Below are 25,662 nucleotides of genomic sequence, written 5' to 3' on the forward strand. Positions count from 1 at the left end.
AGCAAGTTGAAACAGTCTTTAAAGGTGTACGATGTCTCGCGTCCTCATGTTGCCAGAGATGCATAAGCCTGATGCCGTCATTGCGGCACTCACTTCAATAAGCCTTCAACATGCTCAGCAATGGCAAGACAACTCGTCAGACCTGGACTCTCGATACCGAGCAAGTTGACAAAGCCTGGATGGTTCGGCTCGTGACGGATCTCAAAGTCCGTTGCTGCGCTACCCTTGGGTGCCATCTTTGGCCGAATGCCACAATAATCTGCCGTCAAGCGACTGCGCTCGAGCGACGGGAAGAATTGCTGGACGGCCTTATAAACCTCATCAAGCCTTGCATCTGAGGCGGACAAATCGGCTGGACTGTCCACCCACTCGATATCGGGACCGAATCTGATTTGGCCGGCTAGATCAAATGTCAGATGCGTCCCGAGACCTGCGAGATGCTTCTCGGGGCATGGATAGATGAGGTGTTTCGGAACTGGTCCACCAGCGTATGCATAGTACTGCCCTTTCGCGTAATAGGCCTTGAGTTGCTCCTTCAGGATCATATTGGCAATGTCTACTGCGTATAGCCCAGCGCAATTGATAACAGACTCAGACTTGATGTCGAAAGCTTCACCAGCACTTGTCGTACTCAACTTGTAGCCTCCTGCTATCGCATCAATCCGATCTACTTTTGTCGCAAGAGACACGTCACCGCCAGCATTCTCGAACTGACCCAGCAGATAAGTCATAAGACCATGCGAGTCCATGATACCTGTCGAGGTAGATTCCAAGACACATTCATCAGCACGCACATGCGGCTCAATGACTTGAGCCTGCTTTGCACTCAAGGTACGCGTCGGCACGCCCAATTGGTCCGCTTTGTTCCGCAAGGTATCTAGGTATGCAGCTTGATCGGCATTTTGTGCAACAATCCACTTGCCGCAACGCTTGTAGTCTATGCCTTGCTTGTCAAAGAGCTCGTAGAGAATAGATTTACCCTTGATACAGAGTTCTGTTTTGAGCGAATTGAGCGGGTAGTAGAGTCCAGCATGGATGACCTCGCTATTACGCGACGAAGTTTCTTGACCAACCTGCCTATTGCGCTCAATCAAGAGGACACTATTGGAGGCAGCAGCACGAGCTAGACGAGAAGCGACAGCTAGACCTACAACTCCGCCGCCGACAACAACATGAGAAAAGTCCATGGTGGTGGTTTGGGTGTTCCGCTCTGCAACTGCAAACCAAGATCTTAAATCGAGGCACGATAAGCGCGCGGGCTGTAGTTCGCTGTGTAGCTAGCGCTAAGCCAGTTGCAGCTATAGTTCCGAGACGTTATTGCTACTCCAGGCGTCCTGTTGGCTGATTCCCTAGGTTATCTTTATTTCAAAGCTATAACCTGCCTGTGATCACGTTAGAGATCGCCCCAAAGCTTCGGCCAGCAAGCCTCGCTGTCATTGCTCCATCATAGCAGCTGACAGGCTCTGCGAGAGTTTCCCCCCAGTCCATCTCTCTGGGATGATCAGAGAAAGAATAAACAACTGCAGCTGAATTGCTCGAATATCTTCCAAGACCTGTTGTGTTCCTTCAGACCGCAGCTGTACATGTAGTTCCTGTAGAGTAGGATAAAATTCCAGGGGTCGAAACTGCGAGTGAAGCTGCGACTTGCCAACTCTTGCTTCAAGAATCAGCCGCGACGTCGTATGCTTGTAAGCTTGGGTTCATATGGACAATGGAAGACTCGCTGGAGCTAGAATGGAAGTACAATAGAAATTGAGATGTAGATACGTGTAATAAATGAGGAAGACAAATGTATAAGTGCTTCATTAGCCAAAGTGACAAGTGCTCTATCGGCTGCTTTTAGTGCCTCTAGTCATCTTCTTGATGGAGGGTGCCACAGCAATACCTGTCGAAATGAGCGTTGCAACAAGCATCATGCTGCCAACAAACAAGGTCACCTTTTCAAAACCATGGCGACCGTAATCAGAGTCATCCTTGCTGACCTTTCCAGACTGATGCGATGAATAGAGGACACCGGCGACTGTCGGACCAATGATACTTGCTGTACCCTTGAAGTACGCAAAAGCGAGGAAAATTGTTCCGCTGATTTCCGGATCTACGGCTGACGAGGCTCGTGGCCAGATTGCAGAAAACCCACCTGATGCACTCCCAAAGAAGATGGCATAGACAATCAGCATGGCTAGACCCCGTGCAAACCCCAAGATGAGAAAGGAGACGAGTGCTGAGAAGAGTGTGGAGACCGTCATGATGCTGACATAGCTGAGGAGACCATCTGCCAGCCATCCAGTCACAATCTGACCGAGGATACAGCACAAATTGAAGATGACGGTCACTAGAGTGGCTTCAATGGCCTTAACACCAAAACTGGTCGCATAGGTCGTCATGTAAAGAGAAATTGGGTAGAAGGCGAGTGCCTGGAAGAAGATAGTCGCACCAATTGTCCAAAAGAGGGGAGCCTTGAGGAAGCGCAACGAGGGATATCGCACTTTGGTCGCAACTTGCAGTCGAGCCGGTATACGAGGCCTGAGAAAGTAAACAGCAATCGAGCCGAAGATTGTATAGATTGCAGCCCAAATGCGCATGGTCCAAGCGAAGCCGACGTGTTCAAGCAAAGCAGACAAAAGGAATGGCAGGATGACACCGCCGAGACCTGATCCACCAAAAATGATACCGGCAGCAAGCGATCGATGTTCGACGAACCAATCACCTAGCCATAGAATCACAGGTGTGTAGAGGAGACCACCGCTGAGACCGAAGACGACTCCCTGGACGACAATGAGTCCACCCACTGAGGTCACCCAACTAGACAAGAAGAGCGAGAGATTCAAGACAGCCAATGCAACCCACATGCCAGGCCCAATGTATTTGGGGTATGCTCTTGCAAGCGGCAGAACTGGAAAGGACACAAAGTACATGAGAGCCAGCGCGACTGTACCAACAGCAGAGATACTCGCATTGCTCGCTCCCTTGAACGGTGCATTGGAGGCATAGTACTCTTGGAAAATACCAAAAGTAAAACCAAAGCCCCAAATGAGCATTTCTAGTAGCGTAGCTGCAGCAACAAATGTCCAGGCTGCGCGACCGCGGTCGGCAGGGGGCAAGTCATCCATGGCATGCTCAGCTGCATGTTTCGGCAACGGAGGAGACTCATGCGGCAAGGTTGACACACGATCAAGCTCCAGAGGAGACATACTCTCCCGGTAGTTTGAGGATAGAACTACCTTATATCATTTGCACTGATAAGCTCCTGGCGACTTGAAGCTCTCTCGGGTAAGCCGCTGCAACAGGCAGCTTTTTCAGATGAAATTCGTGACATTGATGACGTGTGGAGGCTCAAGTCGACTAACACCTCGCATGCAAAGACTGTCCCGTAGGCTCCTCAGACTATCACGAAGCATGTCATCTGCTACTGAAGCATCAACTGCTAGAAAAGAAGAGCTCGTCTCTGCCTATAAATCCATCAAGTCGCGGATTCCAGATTCCGTCACGCTCGTGGCTGTTAGCAAGCTCAAACCTGCTTCTGATATTGCTACTCTCCATGCAGAAACCAAGCACCTCCACTACGGAGAGAACTATGCACAAGAGCTGATTGACAAGGCAAAAGCATTGCCAAAGGACATCAAGTGGCACTTTATTGGCGGGTTGCAGAGCAACAAATGTAAAGGCCTTGCCAGTGGCGTGCCAAACTTGTTTGCTGTAGAAACGGTCGACTCCATCAAAAAGGCAAATGAGCTTGAAAAGGGTCGCAAGATGCTTGCAGAAACAGAGCACAGCCTTGAAAAGGTCAACATTTACGTGCAAGTCAACACATCTGGCGAAAGTGAAAAGTCTGGTGTCGAGCCTGGCGATGCAGTTCTGGAGCTCGTTCGACATATAACAACACTCGAGCACCTACAATTCGCAGGACTCATGACGATTGGGTCGCTTGCAAATTCCACACAGCATGAAGGTGAGAATGCTGATTTTGCAAAGCTCAAGGCATGCAAGCAACAAGTGCTCGATGCCAAGATCTCTGGGGTAGAGCAAATCCGGCTGTCTATGGGTATGAGTGAAGATTTTGAAGACGCCATCAAGCAAGGGAGTGACCAGGTTCGTGTGGGCAGCAAGTTGTTTGGCGCTCGACCGCCCAAGGAGAATGCAAAAGTTGAAAATAAGGTGGCTGAAGGTCAGTCGTAAAAAGAGGGGCGTTGCTATGCAATGTATGAATTGGCCTTCTAGCTATCCAAGGCTCATCTAGCTGTAGAGGTGTGTGCAGGAAATAGCATATCATGAGAAAATAAGCGAAAAGAGGTCATCATCGACTCGTGTACGGTCCTGATCCACCGAGTTCAAGATCCTCAGTGGGTCGTCTGGTTGACAATCGACGTCCTTGCAGACTGCTCGTTGCGGCATTGCTCGGCGCTTGCTGCATAGGTAGTGTGGGTGATTGAGTCTTTCGAGGCATGGGCGCACTGCTCTTCAACTCCTCCTCAAACAGCAAGTCGCGTTCCTCAGCCAGTGTATTGGGCAGCATGGCATCCACACGCTCACCAGCGCCGCCACTGCGCAAGTTGACATCAAATGTATCAGATGTACGCGTGCGTGTGCCGAATGTCGGATCAAATGCAATCTTGGCGTAATCCGTCGTTTCTTGTTGCTTTGCTACATCGTCCGACTTTCCACTGAGCAAGTCCTCGGATTCTTCCTTGAGCTTGCGAACAACAAATGGATTCTTTGAATCGCCAGCGCCAGGGCCAGCAGAGACAATATTGAGCTTCTTGATGGCGAGTGCAAGCGCACACATCCACTTATTGCGTCGTTGACAGCGCAAAGCGTCATTCTGCCAGTTGCTCTTGTGCTTGATTGCCATAGAGATGGTCATTTTAGACAGTCCAGCGAAGTTGTCAATCGAAATGTCAAAAGCATTGTGAAAGTCGCGCGATTCGTGGCGGACAAAGTCGAGCATCTCCAGACGCAGCAGTTCAATCTGCTCAAATGACGTTGCAAAGTCGACGTCAATCTTGACGGTTTCGAGCATCGCAGCTGAACGACGGACATTATCGATAAAGAGCGTGTTGAGGAGGGAATTCGGTGCCTGCACCTGTGTTCCGTCGCCACGCTTGAGAATGGTAAACATGAGGGACATTTCCTGAACGATGTAGGTGTTGCCGCTGATGATGCATCGGTCTGCAACGTCGAATGGATGCTTGACAAATACAAAGATGAGAGACGCCACAATCTCCTGGCAAGTGGCACCAAAGATGAAAGAGAGCGACAAGAGTCCAGTGGCAGAAGTCGTCAAGATCGTCTTGAAGCTCGTGTCGAGAAGTGCAATTAGGATGAAGATGGCAATGACAAAGACAATCAAGCAAAAGACATTGTCCAGCTTGCCAATAGCAGAGTCGGTGTCCTTGAGACTGGATGAGATGGCCTTGCGTTCGCGCGCGACTTCATGGATCTTCATGATGATTTCGTCCAGTGAGACATCGCCGTTGTAGTCATCGTCAAAGAAGGTAAAGGCTGCCTCAGCTGCATCCTTCTCAGCGCTGTCAAAGACATCAATCATGTCTTCCGGCAGTAACGCTTCATTGCCCTCTTGTACAAAAGAGAGCCAGATACGCCTTGCCAATGCTTCGCTTGCATTCTTAGTGAGCAGAGCTTCAACGACAATCTGATAGGGTGAGCCGGCCTGATTGTATCCTTTGCCAGTGACTTCACCCGCAACTCCACCGAGTACACCTGCGCCGACTTGCAAAACACGTCGTGCGCCATTGACAAATTGCATGGGCGTCACAGTTCCACCAGGCGTTCCAGGCGTCGATTGTTTTCGGCCAGCTTTGGTGCGAAGTCCACTAAAAGCGCCTGGCTCCAGGACTGCATCTTCTTCATCAAAGTCGCCGCCAAATCGCGGGAACATGGTGCGAGAGTGTTCCAGCAACTTTGTAAACATATTGACGGCCCATTTATTTTCCGTGATGCGCATCTCGTATTGGACTTTGTGGAAGTGTACAGCAATGAGTTGAATGAGGATCTTTTCACCGAGGTACACGGCACTGGCCAACACGGCAGCTGTCAGCAATTTTGCCATGATGGATTCCCATGGCTTTGTACCGCCTGGCTCCTTGCGATTATCTGGATTCTGCGTCATGATGGGCAGAAATGTCGCAACGCAAATGACGCTCCAGAAGAGAAACGTCAGGGGCGCGTCAAGTGCTTTGATGAGAGTCGCATACTTTGCCGTAGAGACAGACACCACACCAACAACAGAGCGAAAAATGTACGGCAGCAGTCGTGCAACGAGTTTGGCTACCCAGAGACCGAGCCAGACGACTTCAATCCATAGAAAGAACCAAAGAATTCGAACACCCGCAATTTCTGCGCGATTGAAAGCGCCGACAATGATGGGGATAGCTAGTAGAATGGCGACAGGGACCATAAACAAGAGCCAGCGAGTAATGAAACCAATAGACATGATTTTCTGGTAGAGTTTACCCGCGCGTGTGACGCGAGTGTGCTGGGACCCTGTCTCTTGCCAAATTTTGCGTCTTCTGACTTGCAGGGGTTTTTTCTCTGACTCACTATCAAGTTGCTGTTGCTGTAGGACAGGTGAGACGGAGCTGCTGTCTTCCTGATGGGTCTGCAGGTACTGCTCATGGTCGCGCCTGTAGCGGTCGTTGTCTTCGTAGTCTGTGTTGGAGGTGTGTGAGTAGGCCTGAGAGAGGGGAGCGCCAAGGGGTGACATGTCGTGTAGCTGGACAAAGTCCCTCTTTGGGGTTGCTGCCATGGCCTTGCTTGTAGTAGAACAGAGCAGTAGATGGACTCTGGCAGAGTGAGTGTGTAGATTGGCCAAGTCGTCTTTCGTCTTTTTGTTTTCTTCTAAATTTGTGAAAGGAACAACGAGGAAATTGGAAGACTGCAGGCGTGTATAGCGAGGTCAGAATGGCGAGACGGAGGGAGGCTTGGTGCTACTTAGAGAGGGAGCTCTATCCAGCACACAATCAAGCAACATGGACTTCATCTGATGTGTAGGCCTCTTTCAAATCAATAAAGAGTTCTATAGCTTGACAAACATTGACCGTCCATGCGCATGCAATTCAGCTCAGTGCTCAGGAGATCTGTCTTACCCGTCTGTATCGACTATCGACCAGTCAGTTTGACAGACTAATATCCTGAGCTGGAGCCCCCTTTTCATTGTGCCTTAGCGAGCCTGCGGCCATTGTACGTCATCCTCCCGCCAACACAAGCAAAGACATCTCCAACCGTGAACCAGACCCCCGCCTTCACTCCTACTCTACCTACTCTACCTACGCTACAGCTACACGACAATGTCCTCTTACTCTGAAGTCGCCGCACAAGGCCCTAAACAATCCGACGCTGAAAAGGCCGCCAATGCCGTGCCCTCGCTCGTTGACCATGCTGCTGAACCATCCACCACCACCGACGCTGGCCAACAAATCAACATTGTCGACAGCGGCTTCAAGGAGCGCGACGTCAAGACGGAGACACAGGCAAAAGGTCGTGAGCTAGCGCAAGAGGCAGAGGAAAAAGCGAAACGCGCTGAAGGAAAAGTCAAGGATGAAGCACACAAGGCGAAAGAGGGTGCCAAGAAGGCTGGAAGGAAGGCAGAGAATGCCCTGATCAAAGCCGGTCAGGATGATCGTACCTACCAGGTCTTGAATGCCGTGCTGTTTGCTGCTGTGGGCTTTGCCGGGTATCAGCGATTCCAGTCTGGTCGGCTCGAATGGACGACGGTGGGTGCTAGTGCGCTTGGCTTGGGTCTGCTTGTGACGATGGAAGGCGCCGTCCAGCGATGGTTCGAGCAGCAATAGTGCACTTCTAGAAGTGATGCTACTCGGAGACGACGACGCACACGAAATGTCGTGTGCACTTCCCTGCTCTTTCTTTTAAGTCAATCTTTTCACTATGTTTCTCACCCGTGTCAAGTGTTCTCACTAGTCGTGTTGTGTATATTATACGGTGTATGGCATCTCATATGAACTGCCCTCCCCGGCTTTCCGCGAGTGGATGCCTTTTTTACCCGGCCGCTTAGTCAGTCTGGCATCCCACGACACCGGAGAATATGAACGGACTCTGGCCCAGCGCTGTTCAAGAGCATGCAAGTAGACTTGCCACTAGACAAGACCCAGATCCTGCTACGGCACGTTGTCCGAGCTGCTCCGTGTCTCTGCAGGTGGTGCTATACGCCTGCGGAGTGCATGTCCGAGCTTCATGAAGATTTAGGCAACTCCCGAACTTTGAGAAATTTACTCAGCAGAAACAAGGACACTCCTACCTTCAAGTCCATGTTCCGCACGGCCGTTGCCCTTAGACACACAGGCAGACTCACATACCTATCCACCACATCACGCATGACTATGGCTTGTATGTCGCTTCATCTAGAGTCTTAGAGGCCCTTTGCTAACCCGCCCCTGATGCAGCCTTCCAAAAGATCAAGGTCGCAAACCCCGTCGTTGAGATGGACGGCGATGAGATGACCCGTATCATCTGGCAAAAGATCAAGGACAAGTTCATCTTCCCCTACCTCGACTTGCCCATCGAGTACTACGACTTGAGTATTGAGAACCGTGACAAGACCAACGATCAAGTCACGATTGATTCCGCCAACGCGACACTCAAGCATAATGTCGCCATCAAGTGTGCTACCATCACACCCGACGAGGCCCGTGTCGAGGAGTTTGGCCTCAAGGAAATGTGGCGTTCGCCCAACGGTACCATCCGTAACATCATCGGTGGTACAGTCTTTAGGGAACCCATCCTCCTCAAGAAAGTACCACGTCTGATTCCAGGATGGGTTGAGCCGATTGTCATTGGTCGTCATGCTTTTGGTGACCAGTACCGTGCAACAGACTACAAGGTTCCGGGTGCAGGCAAGCTTCAGCTTGTGTATACCCCTGCTGATGGTGGCAAGGCGACGACCCTTGATGTGTATGACTTCAAGGAGTCTGGTGTGGCCATGTCCATGTACAACATCACCTCATCTATTGAAGGCTTCGCACACAGCTCCATGCAAACTGCACTGCTAAAGAAGATGCCCCTCTACCTCTCCACAAAGAACACTATCCTTAAGCGTTACGACGGACATTTCAAGGACATCTTCCAAAAGATCTACGAAGATACGTATGAAGCAGACTTCAAGAAGGCTGGTATCTGGTATGAGCACCGCTTGATTGACGATATGGTGGCACAAGTTGTCAAGTCCTCCGGCGGTATGGTGTGGGCGTGCAAGAACTACGACGGTGACGTGCAGTCGGATATTCTCGCACAGGGTTTCGGTTCATTGGGTTTGATGACATCGGTGCTCATGCACCCAGATGGCAAGACAATTGAGTCGGAAGCAGCACACGGTACAGTCACACGACACTACCGGCAATACCAAAAAGGCCAGCAAACCTCAACCAACCCGATTGCCTCGATTTTCGCCTGGACGCGTGGATTGGAGCACCGTGGTAAGCTGGATGGCAATGATGCACTCGTCTCGTTCAGCAAGGCCATTGAGCAGGCGTGTATCGATACCGTTGATGTCGATGGCATTATGACCAAGGATCTCGCTATTGCCATTTCCAAGGACACACCATTCGCCACTACGGATGAGTTTTTGGATGCCGTTGAGGCCAGGACAAAGCGTGTGCTCAATGACAAGTCTTCCTCCAAGATTTGATTCTGACGAGCGTACACTTATATCGTGATATAGACAGCTTGATACACATTCATAGAAATCTTATAAGACATGTGGGTTTTGGATCATCGTTTCGTGGCTGCATCGCCTTTCGCTTCATGACTCCAGCCAGAGACTTTATCTTGCTCCACGTAGCCATCTAGCTGGACAGATTCTAAATCAGCCACCCATGGGTTATCCAACTGTTTCCGTGCAGTTGCGCGCTCATGCGGGTGAATGTTGAGCATTGGTGTTAAAAAGTCAGCAAGCTGTCGTGCCTCCTCCTCAGACAAGTGATACTTATCCCGCAAGACCTCTTGCAATGGCCACAAATTGAGCTTTTCAATCTTGCGAAGCTGACCCTTCTTGTTGAATAAGTCACCTGAGAATTTACCGGAATGCGCGATATGCTTTGGGAAACGACCAAGGAGTTCCTCCATCTGTGCAACATGGTCGTCATCCTTATCATACGACTTGCCGGCTTTTGGGTCAAAGAGGTAATCTCCCGTCAGTAATTCAAAGACCATACACGCCATGGACCACAGATCCGCAGACGCACCCCATTTCGCACCCAAAATCACTTCAGGCGCACGATACTGCCGTGTTTGGATATCATTCGTAAAATGATGATGCGTCCAGCATGCATTCCCTAAATCTGCAATCTTGACGGTTATCTTGGAGAGATCCACACCGCCGACTGCAGCACGATTCGACTCGCGCGTGAGAGAGATGTTACTGACGTGATCCGTAATGACATCTGCCGTACGTTGTTTGGTCAAGGTTGCGCGTGCATGGGACATGCTCGTATCGCCTTCTGGATCAAGACGTTGACGCTCCTGTGCCATGGTACTACCAGCGCGTGACTCACCCTCCAGATCACTCCGTACCGGTAAATCCAAAAATGACGTTCGCAGCGTATTCGCAGCTGGCGAAGGGAGGGGTTGTGAGCCTGTAATGATGCGAGAATAGCGTGGTCGCCTTCTAGCATTGCCACCGGGCGTCCGTGCCATTTCTTCTGCTGTTTGTGTGGCAGCGAGCGTAGCAACAGCTTCAACATCGTCAATGGCAATCAAGACATTCTCTGGCTTGAGGTCTGTATGGATGATGCCACATTCGCGATGGAGGTAATCCAGTGCCAATAGAATCTGCCATGTAATCTGTTTCACGACCGGTGTAGGGATGCCACGGTGTTCATACCGCTTAATCAAGCCAAGCAAATTCTCACCAAGCACTTCAAACACCATGCATACATGCCGTCCATTAGGGCCGGTATGTTCGAATTGATCCAATAGATTCACCACATGCGCATGGCCAGGATGATCGGGATTGGCGCGCGTGATGCGTTGACAGAGTTTAATCTCATCCACCGCTGTTTCCGTGTAGTGCGTTGCTGAACGAACCACTTTGAGTGCAACATGCCGGTTTTCCTGAGTATCCTTCGCGAGCCATACTGTACTGAAATGGCCCCAACCTAGTTTTCGAGTGGTGATGTAGCGACCTTCTTTGAATGCCTCGCCGAGCTTCACGGGATGATAGCCGCCAGGCTGCTGTATTAGCATACACTCCATGAAAAGCAAAAAATGCAGAAAAAAGACATACGCAATAATCCTCAAAGTCTTCCTCTTCCTCACCTGCACTCTCCTCAGAATGGCCTTCGTCTTCCGTTTGCGTGGCAGACCGACTCGGTGCCCATTTCGGAGCAGGAGCAGCAGCGTTATACGTTGGATGATGCAAAATACTGCTTGCTGGTGATGACGCCGCTGTCGTTGAACTTTGCGTACTCCCCGTTGATATTTTTGCCAGGGAATCGTGCTTCTTACGCTTCTTGGCACTTTGAACGGCCGATTTCGCCTTGGCGATGGCTAGACGCGTGTTAGGTCTGTTGCCGGCCGTAGAAGTTCTGCTTACCTGACTTTTTCGTCTTGTCCATCACTGAGCACGAGTAAGGAAGAGGGGCCCTTTGCTTATAGGAAGTGTCACTGCCTTGGATATGTGCCTGATAGATATACTCGCTGCTTGCTGTTCTCCTGCAGGCTCCAGTCAATAGATTCGGCGTGGTCTCTGGTTGTCGCAAAAGAACAAAAAAGACGTCAGAAGTTGAAGTCAGAAGTTCACTCACAAGTTTGCTCAGAAGATCACTCAGCAACAATTTCACGTGAAAGTGGCAAGGGAAGCAATAGAAAAGGCTTAGTGCAGGACTCTCTACCACAAAAGACGGCCTACGACCAGTCCCGAGGTCGCCTGCGTCCACTGACATCACGCTGTGGCGTCGCTTGTATCATAAAAGTCGCCGCCTGCATCCCCTGACCCAACTGCTGCTGCTGCTGCTGTTGTTGCTGCTGCTGATGCTGTGTGCTCTTCTGCCTCAAGACGCTAAAGGCAAAGTTACTCACAAACAAGCTGCCAAGCACCAAACCAAGTACAAACACCATAGTCTTGTAACTGATGGGTTCAATGAATGAATTGACAATCTCAGCAAACGTCTCTGCCGACACCCGAGCTCGGCCTACTTTCTGTGGGTCGCGTTCCATACAGCGTTCCCAAGCTTGACAGGCACTTTGCATGGCTGGAACCCGTTGATCTGGGGAACACCTATTCTCGAGGTACTCTTTACTGCATTGTGAGATTTCAGAGAGAATCTCGGCAGAGTACTCTTCGACCTTTTTGTTGACGTCTGATTGAATGGTGAGGATGAAGGAGACGAGGAAGTAGAGGAGGATGAGCAGGAGAAACAGGTTGAAGGTGAGTTGGAGGTAGCCACTTGCAATAGACGGCAAGTCTCTGTCCAAGGCCCATCTCGAAGCAGGTACAGCAGATGGATGCTTCATGATGCGTGTTTCATCGTCCTCCGATTCTTCCTCCAGCCCGAAATGCGCATCCCGTAGATGCTTCTGCCGACGACGTTTGAGCTTCAATTTCGCAAGCTCCGACAACTTGCCCCGTTTACCAATACGCCCATGTAGTGCAATCGTGCTGTTGGTCGTGAGGGGTGAATCTGCATCACTCGCAAACGCTTCCTCTGTCGCATCTGTACCAGGTGTATCTTCCTGCTCTGCTTGATGATGGCTACGCGGCAGTGCGCTGGCCGGTGTACTGAAATGATGCTTAGTTGAAGGTCGTGGTGACTGGAAACTGCTGAGTGACTTGTTGGGACTGTCTTGCCACGGCCCTACAGTAGAGATTAGTCAATCGCGTCTCGATATTGAGCAGACATACGTCTGGGCGCCTGAGTCGGTTCCTGCGCATCAAAGGTCAGTGTTTTACCCAAGCCAGCAAGACGAAAGGGTGAATTTGGGTCAGTCTTGATGGGGTTGTCGTATTGGAAGTCCATGGGACTCTCGTTCGACCGCATCGGATGGAGGTCTTCTGCCTCTCTGACTCTTCCTTGCTGCTCTTCCTCCTTGTCCTGGTCGTGTCGTGGTCTTTCTTTTGTCTTTCGTGTTGGATTTCGCGACCACTCAGGACTACTACTATACTACTGCAGCTACTATACTACGATACTACAGCTACTAGGACAGCCTATAGAGTCATGTCATGATTCCAGCAAGACCGCCCAAGCCAGGCGACCACCAGACACTCCCTCAACGCCCTCCAAAGCCAAGAGCACCCGATCCACCGACACAGGCATCTCCACGTTCACCAGCTTACACACAAGCGCACAATCTACATGAGAGACCCTCTGCTGCGGCGAGCTTACCCATCCTAGCAGACCTGCAGGAAGAAGAGATGGCTCGGCTCCTGGCAGACCCAGAGACATTAGAAGCACTCTACCTCACACATTCACACACTGCACAAGCACGGCATCAACAACACCTCGCCCTCCTTCAACAAGAACAAGCCCTCCAAGCACGCATCACTACACTGCACACACAAGCGAATCAACAGTATAAGCAAGCGTGTGATGCAGTCTCAGCAGCGCGTGCAAAGGAAGATTTATGGAATCGAGAAGAACGCGCCATGTATGCTGCGTTACAACCAACAACGGCAGATGCCCTATTTACACGACTCCAAGCAGCAACGACTGATGCTGAAAAGATGAGTGAAGCGCTGCTTGCTTCTTTCTTGGAAGGTGAAGTGATGTCTCCTGGTGGCGGGGAGGGTGACGCAGCGACAGAGGCAAGTGGATTGGCAGTGGGCGCTTTTATGAAGGAGTATCGCCAACTCAGACAAGTCTATCATCTACGCTCAGAGAAACTGGCGCGATGGAAGGAAGGTCGTGTTGGTGGATTTCGCTGATTTTGCATGTGCACGGCAAACAGAGACCTCCCTGACCACTCTACACACACACACACTCCTGCTACATCTGTAGACATGTCATGACCTTCAAAGTGCTTCTCCTCGTATGTCCTCCTCTCAAGACACACAGCGCAGATCAGCTAATCACGACTGTTGCAGGGCGACAGCGGCGTCGGCAAGACTTCGCTGAGGACACAGTACCTGCACAAGACATTCAGCTTGAGTTATCGTGCTACCATTGGCGCAAACTTCATCACAAAGCAAGTACCGGTCTCTCCACATCCAGCGACTGGATCTATGGATGTGTGCGCATCAGGGGAGATGGTGTCGTTGTGTTTATGGGATACAGCAGGTCAAGAGCGTTTCAATGCACTAGGCCCTTCATTCTTTCGTGGTGCCGATGCAGCGCTGCTTCTGTATGACTGCACTGTACCCGACTCCATACAAAGACTCAAGCATCATTTGGCGAGTTTCTTGAAACACAGCGGGACGGCAAACCCGGTTGTTGTGCTCGTTGGGAATAAGTGTGATTGTGGATGTCTTGTGTCTCCTGAAGAGGCCCTGATTGCATTGGAGCAGTCTCATGCGCTGGATGGAGATGCTGAGTGGTATACAATGCGTGAAGATGTGGACGTGAGAGAAGTGAGTGCACGGACTGGGATGGGTGTGGATGCACTGTTTAGAGAGGTTGCCCAGCGGTGTCGTGATCGTGAAGCGCGACGCGACTTGCTTGCTTTTGAGGTGGAAGACGATGCAGACTTGCACAGAAGAAGCATCGTTGCCCTGAAACGACCTATTGCAGGTGGATGTGCTTGCTAGTCTACTACAAGAATGACTACAACAGAGGCAGACCCATCAGTCGAAAGATGAAAAGGTTAATCGTCAGGTTTTGTACGTTCAGATTTAGCATGAAAATCAGGATCATCATCTGGATCTGCCTGCAGTCCATGGCTATGAAGAAAGGCTCGCTGCATGAGTCTGACAAAAGAGAAAGCGAGAGGCAATGGAGATTTGCTCTGGTAAAAAGGATCAGACATGAGATTTGGCGTCTCGGGTGTAAGTACTCACTATCCTTCATAGAAGGGCTAGTATAGGGGCGACAACAAGGATCATCAGCTCCACAAAGTCAAGTCTCCTGCCATCGTCTGCTCTCCTCTTTTGTCACTGCATCTGCCGTAGTGATACTACTACTGTCGTAGTCTGTTGGTCATGGGAGAGGAAGTCTTCTCTCTCTTCACCTGCGCCCTTTCACTTTCTTTTTCGCACTTCTCACGACCAAAAAACAGCGACCCGGCTCCATACACGGACACGACACAGCGCACACGTCCAATCCACCATGACGCTCGCTCCATCCACCATCTGGCGCATCGGCGCAGGCTACGGCTTCGCAGCTGTCGGACTCGGCGCATTCGGCGCGCATGGTCTACAGCAGCGCGCAGGAATCGATGCCAAATCCCTTAAAAACTGGGAAACAGCGTCAAGCTACCTGCTCGTCCATGCTGCTGTCTTGCTCGGTGTCTCCCTGCATCCTGTCTTTAGCAGGCATCGTTTCACTGCGCCGCTGATTGCATTGGGGCATTCATGTTTAGTGGCAGTATCTATGGTCTTGTGTTGGGTTCTCCATCGCTTCGTAAGGTCCTTGGCCCTGTCACGCCCCTCGGCGGTATGCATCCCCATTCACTCGGAGTGACCACTTGCTGATGCCTTCTTTAGGTCTGCTTATGCTTGGTGGATGGGCCAGCATGATCTTGCCTTAGCCAGACACTGTCCTTGATCAAGCCTCTCTCCATTGCACGTCTAGTCAGGGCCTGTCAGCGTTGACAATCAGAGCTAGGCCTTATGATCGTAGTTTCTCTTCTTATATAACTCACACATTCACCAGTCCCGAATGTGACTGCATCCTTTCCAGCTATGCATCATTTGACATCTTCGACACTTCCACTTCAATCATCCCATGCACCGTCCATGGAAGTCGTGCCTGGAGTACGATCCCTCTTGCCACCACCCGACGCAGCGCTAGAGGCAGATACTCTCATTCGACATTTGACGACGCTATACACCGATAAAATCAAGCTCAATGGCGATAAGCGACCAACCATCAAATGCACAGACCTGCGGGTGCCTGGAACGCAGTATGTCTTGCAATCCTGGAAGATGGATGAGTTCAGCTATGGAAAGCCTGATAAGCCGCTACCAACAGACGCACGTGGGCTGTTTACCATGAAGGAAGGCGATCGGTATCAAATTATCGCTCGCGGTTACGACAAGTTCTTCAATACCGATGAAGTAGCGGCGACTAAATGGCAGGCGCTCGAGCAGACGACGTCAGGGCCGTATGACTTGACCCTCAAGTCGAATGGCTGCATCATCTTCCTTGCTGCTCTGCCGAATGGAGAATTGCTGGTCACATCGAAACACAGTCTAGGTGCACGATCGGACACGGCAGAGTCACATGCACAGCGAGGTGAATATTGGATCAAGAGGCACCTTGAAAAGGTTGGCAAGACAACAAAGGAGCTGGCTCATGTCTTGCAAAAGCACAACATCACTGCTGTCGCAGAATTGTGTGATGATGCTTTTGAAGAACACATCCTGGCATATCCGCCTGAGAAGAGCGGTTTGTACCTACATGGACTGAACATCAATACTCCTCGCTTTGCCACGTACAGTGCTGCCGACGTTGCTACTTTTGCAGAGTATTTCGGCATGTTCAAGACAGACTTCATCACAAAACCAGACTTGCCGTCCTTGCGCGCATTGCTGGAAAAGTGTAGCAAGTCTGGTACCTATCTCGGCACTGAAGTTGAAGGATTCGTCATTCGCACGCGACGTCCTGATGGTGACTTTTTCTTCAAGTACAAGTTTGAGGAACCCTACCTCCTCTTTCGACAATGGAGAGAAGTCACCAAGCAAATCATCAGCGGTGGAGAACCTGTTTTCAAGAAGCATGCAACTATCACGCGAGAATACATTCAATTCATATTGCCTTTGATACGAGACGCCTCCCTCGCAAAGCAATACCAGCAGAATCACGGCATCATCGAACTCAGACAGCGGTTCCTTGACCACCGAGGTGGAGACTTGACTGACATCATCAACAATCCAGAACTCGCTCCCGTCGAGATAGATCCGAGGAAAGACTGGTTTGTCCTTGTGCCCATTGCAACCATCGGTTGTGGCAAGACGACATTGGCACTCGCACTTGAACGGTTGTTTGGATTTGGTCATATTCAAAATGACAACATCCTGGCAAAGAAGGCCTCTTTTCCTTTTGCAGAAGGTGTCTATATAGAACTTTCCGCCAAGCGTATCGTGGTTGCAGACCGCAACAACCACATGTTGCATGAACGAAAGTCACTTGCGCATGACTTGATTGGTCTTCGCAAAGTGAGAGACCCGCCTCTTCATTTTGTGGCTCTGTCCTTTGAGCAGAGTGCCGGCGCAAGAGAGGTTATGGCTCAGCGTGTGCTTGCTCGTGGCGATAACCATCAATCCATCCGTGCTGCAACACAAGGTCCCGAGGCTATCCTCAAAATCATGAATGGCTTTCATCAACGATTCCAGCCGCTCGATACAAGCAAGCCCCCTGATGATGTCTTTTGGGAGGTGATATCCCTGGATCCATGCCTTTCGGTGCATGAAAATTTGCAAAAGGTCGTCACATGGCTGGTCGACCATCAACTTGTGCCAAACATGCCAAATCGAGCGACCATGGACGATGCAGTCGAGTATGCCATGGGATACAAGCCAAGCGTGCATAAGCACGTTGCAGTCCATGAATCTCAAACAAAGCAGAAAAAGACTCCCAAGGTGACTTACTTTGGTCTCGCTGTGCTTGAGTCGTCTCAGGTGCTGAACTTGCAGCATCCAATCATTGAGCAATTCAAGCGCAACAACTGGCTTCAAAACACATTTCACATAACTCTAGCGCATCGTGCTTCGTCTCAAAAGCATACAGATGTTTGGCAATACTATACGTCGCGTACTTGGGAAGACGAAGAAATAATCAAGGTCCGCTCAACGCACCTCGTCTTCAATCAAGAAATTGCGGCTCTTGCTATTGCCTCTGAGACGGTCTCGCTGCCTTTTGTAAATGATCATTTGCACATCACTTTGGGCACTGCACCGGAAGTCAAACCTGTCGCTGCGAATGCACTTTTGGAGCGGTGGCATGCTGGAGATGATGGTGTTCAAGCAGTGGAATTTGAGGCGACTTTCGATGTCCAGTTGAGACGCTTTTACTAGGGTGAAAGGAGCTTCTCTAAACTTAGACACTTTGACAGCAAGGTCATCAACTCCGTTCCAAGTTCAATACGAACTGCAAATTGCCAGTCCTGTGTCGTCTGCGTATGCACAGGCAGCAGCCGAAAGTCCAAGACCAGAAGCGGAACAATTCATGTCAGCAAAATTCGACCCCTGAATAGTTCCAGAACAGTGCATCGCCAACAACAACGACAACATACAGCGCGACCATGTTTCCCATGCTGTTGCTGTATGCTGCACTCGCCTACGTCACGTTCTTGGTATACCGCCACAGTCAGTATCGTCATATCCCTGGTCCACTTTCCACCCGCCTCACCAGTCTTGTCCTCGCCTATAAAAGTTTGACCAATGATCGCTATCAGTACGTGCACCGCCTTCATGCGCGTTATGGTCCCGTCGTTCTCATTGCGCCCTCGCATGTCTCCATCATGGACGTTGAGGTATTCAAGCGAATTCACAGGGGTCCGGATCCATTGCGAAAATCAAAATTGTACAGCGGCATTTTATGTCTAGGTCCAAGTCTGGTTATCGAGCGTGACGAGGAAGTTCACAAATATCAGCGAAAGCTTGCAAGTGCAGCGTTTGGTCCAAAGGCTCTCAACAAATTCAGGGAGGATTGTCAACAGCTGGTCGCGACTTTTGACGAAGTCCTCCAAGAGGATGCAGCATCTGGCCGTGTGATTGATTTACGCTACTTGTTCAACTGTCTGGGACTAGACGCCATGGGTCTCTTCACATTCAGGGGCGACTTTCAGTGCGTTGAGCGACGCAGCAGCGTGCTTGATGGCACCTTGAAGAATGGCAAGCCTATCAAAAATGAACAAGATTTGGTCGGCCTACCAAAATTCATCCTGGCCTTCATGATGTGCGCTGCTGAGATCTCAGCGAACGCCATCCAAAATTGTGTCAATGCATTGCCCTTTATTAAGCCAACGATGGTCGACATACTCTCTTCGGTGGCAAACAAGAAGCTGCGCCAAATCAATTTCGAAGAGCATGGCGACGATGGATTAGGACAGTACCTCGCTGGACTCACCAAGCTTGCTATTCCGGTCGACTTGCAGTATCTCAAGATGTACATCATGGAATTGCTCATCACAGGTTCCACGACGGCTTCCGTCGCCATGACCAATGTCATTTGTGTTGTCTCTCAGAATCCTGACGCCCGACTCCGGCTTCAAAAAGCTCTTGACAAAGCTTTGCCTGTGCGAAAGTCTTCTTACGACTATGCTCAATTCAAGGCCATCCCGCTACTCCAGCAAGTCATTGACGAAGCGATGCGACTGAAGCACGTCGTGACTCGTGGTTTGGCGCGCGAAGCGTCCAATGGATTGCATGTCAGCATTAAAGGCAAAAGTTTCAACGTGCCACCTGGCTCAGACGTGAGTGTCCCGACCTACTCACTCTTTCGCCACCCGGACATCTTTGATGAGCCTGATTGCTTCAAGCCAGAACGTTGGGAGCAGCCTACCCAGCAGATGCGCGATGCGTTTGCACCATACATGATTGGGCCCAGGAACTGCATCGGGCAGCATATTGCCTCATCAGAGATGATTATGGTTATTGGTACAATATTTCGCAACTTCGAGGTCGACGTGCTCGAGATGCCAGGTGAATTTCAAGCTTCACTCGAGACACGACCTACGCATCTCAAATGCCGCATTAAGAGGCGCGAGTAGAGGCACAAGCTTCTCGTCCGGTGAACTTCGCTATTTGCCTACAGATACAATCGGTAGCATGCTATATTATGCAGATGCAATCTCTGACTTGACAAGACCTTCTAAGCCTCCCTTGATGAACAATGACTGCACAGATGGTCCAAGCGGACCAGTTGGGCGAGACCATATAGTGCCATCGGCACCTTCTTGCACAGTGACTGTACTTGCAGCCACATCCCACGATAGCTTCCAACCCGTACGCACTGTCAACTCCTTGTTCGTGAATGCCGCTCGTAGCCGCTCAATCAAGTAAGGCGTGTCAACACAGAGCAAGGCATTGTTGATGGAGTTTCGCTTGAAGATGTCACCGAATGAGCCGGCACAGACCATGGGGATGCCTTTGGCAAGAATGGCCACGGCGGCTTGCTCGCGAGAACTGCCAATGCCAAAGCAGAACCCACCCACGAGAACATCATTGGGCTTGGCAATGTTTCTGAACGCGGGATCGTAGTTCTCCATGCAGACTTCACCCATCTTTTCCCTGGTGATATCATCTTGGTATGTGTACTTACCTGGGTAGATGCCATCTGTGTTGAGGTTATCGGTATCGCACCATACAATCTCGCCCTCGATTTTAGCTGGGAAGCCATCCATCACAGCCGTTGCTGCACTGCCGGCCGCAGCCGTGTCGGTTTCCTGCTGGTGCAAAGTGATGCTTGTTGTGGGTTGACGGTTGCTCTGGTCAATGGAAGGCGGGAAGGCGATCTTGCCCGCCAGCGCACTCGCTGCAACCACAGCAGGACTCGCCAAGTACGCGAGCGCATTGGGTGATCCCATACGACCCTTGAAGTTCCTGTTTGTTGCTGAAATACCGACTTCGCCATCTTCGAGGAGACCTGTGCCAAGGCCGATGCAAGGACCACAACCTGCCGGCAGTGTCTTTGCGCCAGCGTCAACCAGGGCAGACCAGTCTCCTGCGCCTTCTGCGTCCTTTTGCACTTCGCTACTCGCTGCAGCAACATAGAACTCAACACCGGGGGCAATCTTCTTGCCACGCAACACATCAGCAGCGGCTTTCAGATCAGACAAACGCGAATTGGTGCAAGAGACAAGGTATGCTTTGTTGATGGCAATGTCTTGTTCGGCCAGCTGAGCAAGCGAAGTCGTTATCTTGACAGAATTTGGCCCGGAGATGTGAGGCAAGAGCGTGCTTAGGTCAAGAGTCAAAGTCTTTGCATAGTAGGCACCTTGGTCAGGTGTCAGAATATTTTGCTGCAATTCTTCAAGTCGGCCAGTGTGCAGACGAGGATGCTTGTCCTTGCCGAATCCTTCGAGTTCCTTTCTTTGAATACGCTTCTTGTACCAAGCAAGGAGAGTGTCGTCCACTGGAAATACACCGGCGAGTGCTCCCCATTCGGTAGTCATGTTGGCGATGGCCAAACGATCGTCAACCGACAATGCAGCAATGCCACTGCCTGTGAACTCAATGGCATGATTGAGTACTTCATCGTTGTTAAAAAGTCCGCACAGCGCGACAATCACATCTTTACCAGATACACCGGCAGGTAACGCTCCGTTCAAGGTAACCTTGGCAACAGGTGGTACCTGCCACCAAGTCTTGCCTGTAGCCCAGATGGCGGCTGCATCTGTGCGTACAACAGGGGTCCCTAGACAACCGACACCGCCGTACATGTTTGAATGGGAGTCTGAAGCTACAGTCATCGTACCTGGAAATGCATAGCCTTCCTCGACCAAAATCTGATGTCCAATACCACGTCCCGCCGGATAAAAGTCGACAGAATGCTTTTTTGCAAATGCCTCAATGTTGGCATACTTTTCCAAGTTCTTTGCAGACTTATTCTGCACATCGTGATCGAGTGTCATGACCACTTGCCGGTTGTCCTTGATGCGAGTCGCACCAATTCCCATGAACTTGGTGGCCACTGGCCAGGAATTGTCGTGGGACATGACATGCTGTGGCCTGATGGAAACATAGCTGCCGCTGACCACGGGAGCTGTCTGATCCACAGCAAAACGCTGTACGATCTTCTCGATAAGCGTTTGTTTGACACCTGTTTTGGCTGGAACCACGGTGGCTAGTCGTCTGACTTGCTGCCAGCGTACAATGAGCCTGTGACTCTGCTGGGAGCACAACATCCCTGACTACTCGACTAGATGACTACACTGGCTGGATGTGTTGGTTTGTTTGCCGTCTGATTGGGTGCAGGTTTGTTTTAAAGACGCGACGAGGGACAACAACGGCACACAACAAGACATCGACATCGACTCGCTGAGAGACCAAGCTAGACCTGACAAGAAAGCCAGGACGATAGTAGCAGATGGCCGCCTCTTCTGAGGATGAGCATGAGCACGATGACGGCAGCTATCGTACAGCGTCTAGCTTTCCTAGCCCGCTACCAACAGCCGCGAACACACAAAAGCTACGCCGCGTCTCTGAGCGTTCTGACCACAGCGATCGCACAGTTCGCAACGTGCGCAGTCGCTCTTCGGATTCGACGCCCTCGAGGCGTACGGGGAGAAGCGAGGTGACTACCGGCCCAGCTGCTTCGCGACAGCAGCCAAGCCTTGCTCCAAGACCGCCGCCCATGTCGCGCAAAAGTACATCGCGTCTAGGCAAGGCACTGCATCCGCACCGTATATTCAGTACGGATGATAGTGAGCGCGAGATCCAAGCAGACGCAGATGCGATCCTCTCGCGCGCGGACTCAAGAACACAAGCGCTTTCTGGTGAGCGCAGGTTGGCGCCTTTCATGGTTAGACCAATCAGCAGTGGCCTTGATCTTGAAGAGACAAGTGATGAACAGGAGCTTGGCAGCGACGGTGAGGCTTTGGACAATGAAGGCGAAGTAAACCCTGAAGATGACATTGACGGTGCTAGTCTGCATACGTCAGCCTCAGACGAGTCCTTCACCTTAAAGGCACGCCAAGAAGCCATTAACAAGTCGCATCCATTTGGAATCAGAATTTGGAAACCTGCGCTCTACAAGAAGAAACGATCTGTGCAAAAGGCTGCAGAAGGTGAGATCCACTCTACACCGGGGCGCCGCAATCTTGAGCGCTTCAGTCTCGGCAATGTCCTCTGGACACTGCTATTTGGATGGTGGATCTCGCTGGTTGTCTTGGTCGTCGCTGTGGTGTGCTTTATGCTAGTCTGGACTCATTCAGGTCGCTCTTATGGCAGACTATGTGTCGGCTTGGCAGTCTACATGTTTTACCCCTTTGGTCAGTACGTCGAGCTCAAGACGGACGAACAGTATGCTGAGGAGGATGAGGGGCTAGGCAGGACGTTCGCCGACTTGGCGGACATTGAGCACTTTGCAACGAGCAATCCAAGCGTCTCTGCGCCGGCAGATGCAAGCTGGAACGATGAACATCAACCGCTGCTCACTGGCATCGTTGGTGGTAGAACCAATACGCAGGCCATCAATCCCAAGCGCAGAGCATTCGGTCGCGGACAATGGAGCCTAGGTCGGATCGTCTTTTTCCTGCTCTACTACCTGCTTGTGGTGCCAGTCTTGTCTCTTGTTGCGATCATCTGCTGGCTTGCCGTCTTTCCACTTCCCATGGCCAAGCTGTGCTTTCTTCTTATTCATCATCTGCGTTCGCATCCTTTGGCACTCTCTTTTCATTGGAGCATCAAGTCTAGCTTCCAAAGCGGATCCCCAGACAGGACCGTCATCCTGTGTACGTACCGGGCCATGGGCTTGCGCTACTACAAGTACACCGTTGATGGCACCAACATTTTCTTCATCAACCTGCTCTTTGTGGTGCTCTTTACGATCCTAGACAACTATGTGCTTGTGCCAATCTTTGGCTCTGGACTCTGGTTCACAAGCAGAGCATTTATCTTTGCCATGTCGCTACTTTCCATCATCCCTCTCGCTTACTTTGTTGGCCAAGCAGTGGCGAGTATCTCTGCGCAATCATCAATCGGTATGGGCGCGGCCATCAATGCCTTCTTTGGCTCGGTGATCGAAATCTTTCTATACTGCGTGGCTCTGAGCCAAGGTAAAGGTTTACTGGTTGAAGGCAGTATTGTTGGCAGTATCCTGGCTGGTATTCTGCTGATGCCTGGCTTGTCCATGTGCTCGGGAGCTGTCATTCGCAAAACACTGAGATTCAATGCTAAGGCAGCCGGAATTACATCGACCATGAGTACGTTTCCTTATTGAGATGATTTTGCTAACATCAGTGCTGTTTGCGGTTATTGGCGCTTTTGGTCCAACTCTCTTCTATCAAATCTATGGCAGCGTAAGGAACTGATTGCCCCATCCCAACTAACAATTAGTATGAACTCAAGTGCACTGGCTGTCGACGAGGCGATGATTGCAAGCGCTGCTATTTTGACCAAAATACAGCCATCAGTGATCCATTCTATCAAGAGAGCGTCAAGCCCTTCACCTACCTATGTGCTGTCTTGCTCATTCTTTCTTACCTCATTGGGCTATGGTTTACACTGCGTACACATGCTGCTTTAATCTGGCAAACAACGCCCGTTCACGAGGTCAAGCACAGCATTGCCACGGAAGGCCATGGCATGCGTGAAAGCTGCCTCGATTCGCCAAGGTTGGCATCTCGACCAGGTTCGGTTCGACGCTACCCACAACCACCGTCTGTACATGCTGAAACACGAGACGTTGGTACATCGCGAGTCTCTGCCAAAGATGTGTTGCGCCAATTGAAGGAACGTCGAGGACAAAGTCTAGCAGATCTTATTACAAAAGATCCTATGGCATTCTATGAACGGGTTGCAGAAATTGCTTCGCATGCCACTGCATCGGCTTTGGAGCGCGACCGTGTCGTTGCAAAGCAAAAGCGCATGTCTACCAGGACTGAAGCTGAACGTGTTGAACCATCGACTGCTGCAGTGGAAGAGGAAGCATTGCCACACTCTGGCCATGATGCGCCAAATTGGTCGCGACTCAAGTCTGTGGCTGTGCTGCTCGTTGCAACCTTGTTTTATGCCATCATTGCCGAGATCCTCGTCGACACGGTCGATGTTGTACTGGAGAATATCCAGATTGAGGAAAAGTTCCTGGGATTTACGCTATTCGCCTTGGTCCCCAACACCACCGAATTCATGAATGCCATTTCATTTGCCATGAGCGGCAACATTGAGCTGTCGATGGAGATTGGTTCTGCGTATGCGTTGCAAGTCTTGCTCTTACAAATCCCAGCGCTCGTTGCTTTTTCGGCATACAAGAATTGGGATCGTGTGGATATTCCGGCATACACATTCAGCCTCATCTTCCCACGTATGTTTCACTCTTGCTTCTTGGCGCTTGCTGACCGCTTAGGATGGGACCTGGTCATGGTCATCTTGTGTGTCTTTTTGCTGGCGCATGTGTACGCTGAGGGCAAGTCCAACTACTTCAAGGGAAGTATCCTCATCATGTCGTACATTGTCGTCGGCACCGGATTTTACAACATCCCTGTGAAGGAAGAGGGAAACATATAGGCTTGATGGTGTGTTGTTGTTTTGGGAGTCTCAAGGTAGCGTAAGCGGTGTTGTGCACATACATGCCATGAAGATGATTTCACCATCGGTCGTGATGGACCACCTTGTCGTCTCTATACGGCTCAGCCTCGAGCTCCGCGTCCTCTTCATCCTGAGCAAGGTAGAAGCGCGGCTTGCCCTCTGGGATGGCCATCTCGCAGTCTACTTCAGTTTGACAGACACGGTCAAAGAGGAAGTAGAAGAAGGCAAAGAGCGCAACGACGAGGCCCGCGACGGAACACGCGGCGGGCAGCATCTTTGGTAATGGTCTGTGTTGCTGAGGTAGATAGTCTAGTCGTTGAGATGCCGCCTATGTAAGTGCGCACAGGGCC

The 25,662-nt window shown here is 50.8% G+C and overlaps 13 protein-coding genes across 13 annotated transcripts; 7 read left to right on the plus strand and 6 right to left on the minus strand.

Annotated features, from left to right (window-relative positions):
* Positions 1-78: 78 nt before the first annotated feature.
* Positions 79-1,507, minus strand: BCR37DRAFT_224970 (FAD dependent oxidoreductase). The gene has a single exon (XM_040866475.1). It carries the CDS (start codon positions 1,185-1,187, stop codon positions 90-92), a length of 1,098 nt encoding a protein of 365 aa, XP_040721968.1. The 5' UTR covers positions 1,188-1,507; the 3' UTR covers positions 79-89.
* A 319-nt stretch (positions 1,508-1,826) lies between these two features.
* On the minus strand, positions 1,827-3,110 carry BCR37DRAFT_403911 (major facilitator superfamily domain-containing protein; the record flags this gene model as incomplete). Its single annotated transcript, XM_040872043.1, has 1 exon — positions 1,827-3,110. One exon carries the CDS (start codon positions 3,108-3,110, stop codon positions 1,827-1,829), a length of 1,284 nt encoding a protein of 427 aa, XP_040721969.1.
* A 222-nt stretch (positions 3,111-3,332) lies between these two features.
* On the plus strand, positions 3,333-4,302 carry BCR37DRAFT_384565 (alanine racemase family protein). Its single transcript, XM_040870263.1, has one exon. It carries the CDS (start codon positions 3,355-3,357, stop codon positions 4,174-4,176), a length of 822 nt encoding a protein of 273 aa, XP_040721970.1. The 5' UTR covers positions 3,333-3,354; the 3' UTR covers positions 4,177-4,302.
* A 412-nt stretch (positions 4,303-4,714) lies between these two features.
* On the minus strand, positions 4,715-6,484 carry BCR37DRAFT_332118 (Mechanosensitive ion channel-domain-containing protein; the record flags this gene model as incomplete). The annotated part of the gene is made up of 1 exon (XM_040867051.1): positions 4,715-6,484. A coding segment is annotated over one exon (1,770 nt), but the record flags the coding sequence as incomplete, so codon positions are not given.
* Positions 6,485-6,870: 386 nt separating this feature from the next.
* On the plus strand, positions 6,871-8,131 carry BCR37DRAFT_227507 (uncharacterized protein). The gene has a single exon (XM_040866482.1). It carries the CDS (start codon positions 7,305-7,307, stop codon positions 7,806-7,808), a length of 504 nt encoding a protein of 167 aa, XP_040721972.1. The 5' UTR covers positions 6,871-7,304; the 3' UTR covers positions 7,809-8,131.
* A 324-nt stretch (positions 8,132-8,455) lies between these two features.
* BCR37DRAFT_395862 (isocitrate dehydrogenase) lies at positions 8,456-9,658 on the plus strand (the record flags this gene model as incomplete). The annotated part of the gene is made up of 1 exon (XM_040871679.1): positions 8,456-9,658. The coding sequence occupies one exon, from the start codon at positions 8,456-8,458 to the stop codon at positions 9,656-9,658; it is 1,203 nt and encodes a 400-aa protein (XP_040721973.1).
* Positions 9,659-9,741: 83 nt separating this feature from the next.
* BCR37DRAFT_401407 (kinase-like domain-containing protein) lies at positions 9,742-11,744 on the minus strand (the record flags this gene model as incomplete). The annotated part of the gene is made up of 3 exons (XM_040871833.1): positions 11,564-11,744; positions 11,255-11,517; positions 9,742-11,199 (listed from the first exon to the last, which is right to left on the minus strand). The coding sequence occupies exons 1-3, from the start codon at positions 11,583-11,585 to the stop codon at positions 9,742-9,744; spliced, it is 1,743 nt and encodes a 580-aa protein (XP_040721974.1). The 5' UTR covers positions 11,586-11,744.
* A 223-nt stretch (positions 11,745-11,967) lies between these two features.
* On the minus strand, positions 11,968-12,435 carry BCR37DRAFT_338341 (Brl1/Brr6 domain-containing protein; the record flags this gene model as incomplete). The annotated part of the gene is made up of 1 exon (XM_040867297.1): positions 11,968-12,435. A coding segment is annotated over one exon (468 nt), but the record flags the coding sequence as incomplete, so codon positions are not given.
* A 668-nt stretch (positions 12,436-13,103) lies between these two features.
* Positions 13,104-14,039, plus strand: BCR37DRAFT_227502 (uncharacterized protein). The gene has a single exon (XM_040866481.1). The coding sequence runs from the start codon at positions 13,190-13,192 to the stop codon at positions 13,889-13,891; it is 702 nt and encodes a 233-aa protein (XP_040721976.1). The 5' UTR covers positions 13,104-13,189; the 3' UTR covers positions 13,892-14,039.
* On the plus strand, positions 13,972-18,136 carry BCR37DRAFT_395866 (RNA ligase-domain-containing protein; the record flags this gene model as incomplete). The annotated part of the gene is made up of 5 exons (XM_040871680.1): positions 13,972-13,995; positions 14,051-14,693; positions 15,178-15,383; positions 15,431-15,554; positions 15,774-18,136. The coding sequence occupies 5 exons, from the start codon at positions 13,972-13,974 to the stop codon at positions 18,134-18,136; spliced, it is 3,360 nt and encodes a 1,119-aa protein (XP_040721977.1).
* Positions 18,137-18,249: 113 nt separating this feature from the next.
* Positions 18,250-19,866, plus strand: BCR37DRAFT_227497 (cytochrome P450). The gene has a single exon (XM_040866480.1). It carries the CDS (start codon positions 18,364-18,366, stop codon positions 19,831-19,833), a length of 1,470 nt encoding a protein of 489 aa, XP_040721978.1. The 5' UTR covers positions 18,250-18,363; the 3' UTR covers positions 19,834-19,866.
* On the minus strand, positions 19,846-22,025 carry BCR37DRAFT_384574 (homoaconitase). The gene has a single exon (XM_040870264.1). The coding sequence runs from the start codon at positions 21,967-21,969 to the stop codon at positions 19,900-19,902; it is 2,070 nt and encodes a 689-aa protein (XP_040721979.1). The 5' UTR covers positions 21,970-22,025; the 3' UTR covers positions 19,846-19,899.
* Positions 21,836-25,589, plus strand: BCR37DRAFT_384575 (uncharacterized protein). The gene is made up of 3 exons (XM_040870265.1): positions 21,836-23,988; positions 24,026-24,084; positions 24,122-25,589. The coding sequence occupies exons 1-3, from the start codon at positions 22,152-22,154 to the stop codon at positions 25,289-25,291; spliced, it is 3,066 nt and encodes a 1,021-aa protein (XP_040721980.1). The 5' UTR covers positions 21,836-22,151; the 3' UTR covers positions 25,292-25,589.
* Positions 25,590-25,662: the final 73 nt, after the last annotated feature.

Source organism: Protomyces lactucae-debilis (assembly GCF_002105105.1).
Source record: "Protomyces lactucae-debilis strain 12-1054 chromosome Unknown BCR37scaffold_31, whole genome shotgun sequence".
NCBI classification, from domain to species: Eukaryota; Fungi; Ascomycota; class Taphrinomycetes; order Taphrinales; family Protomycetaceae; genus Protomyces; species Protomyces lactucae-debilis.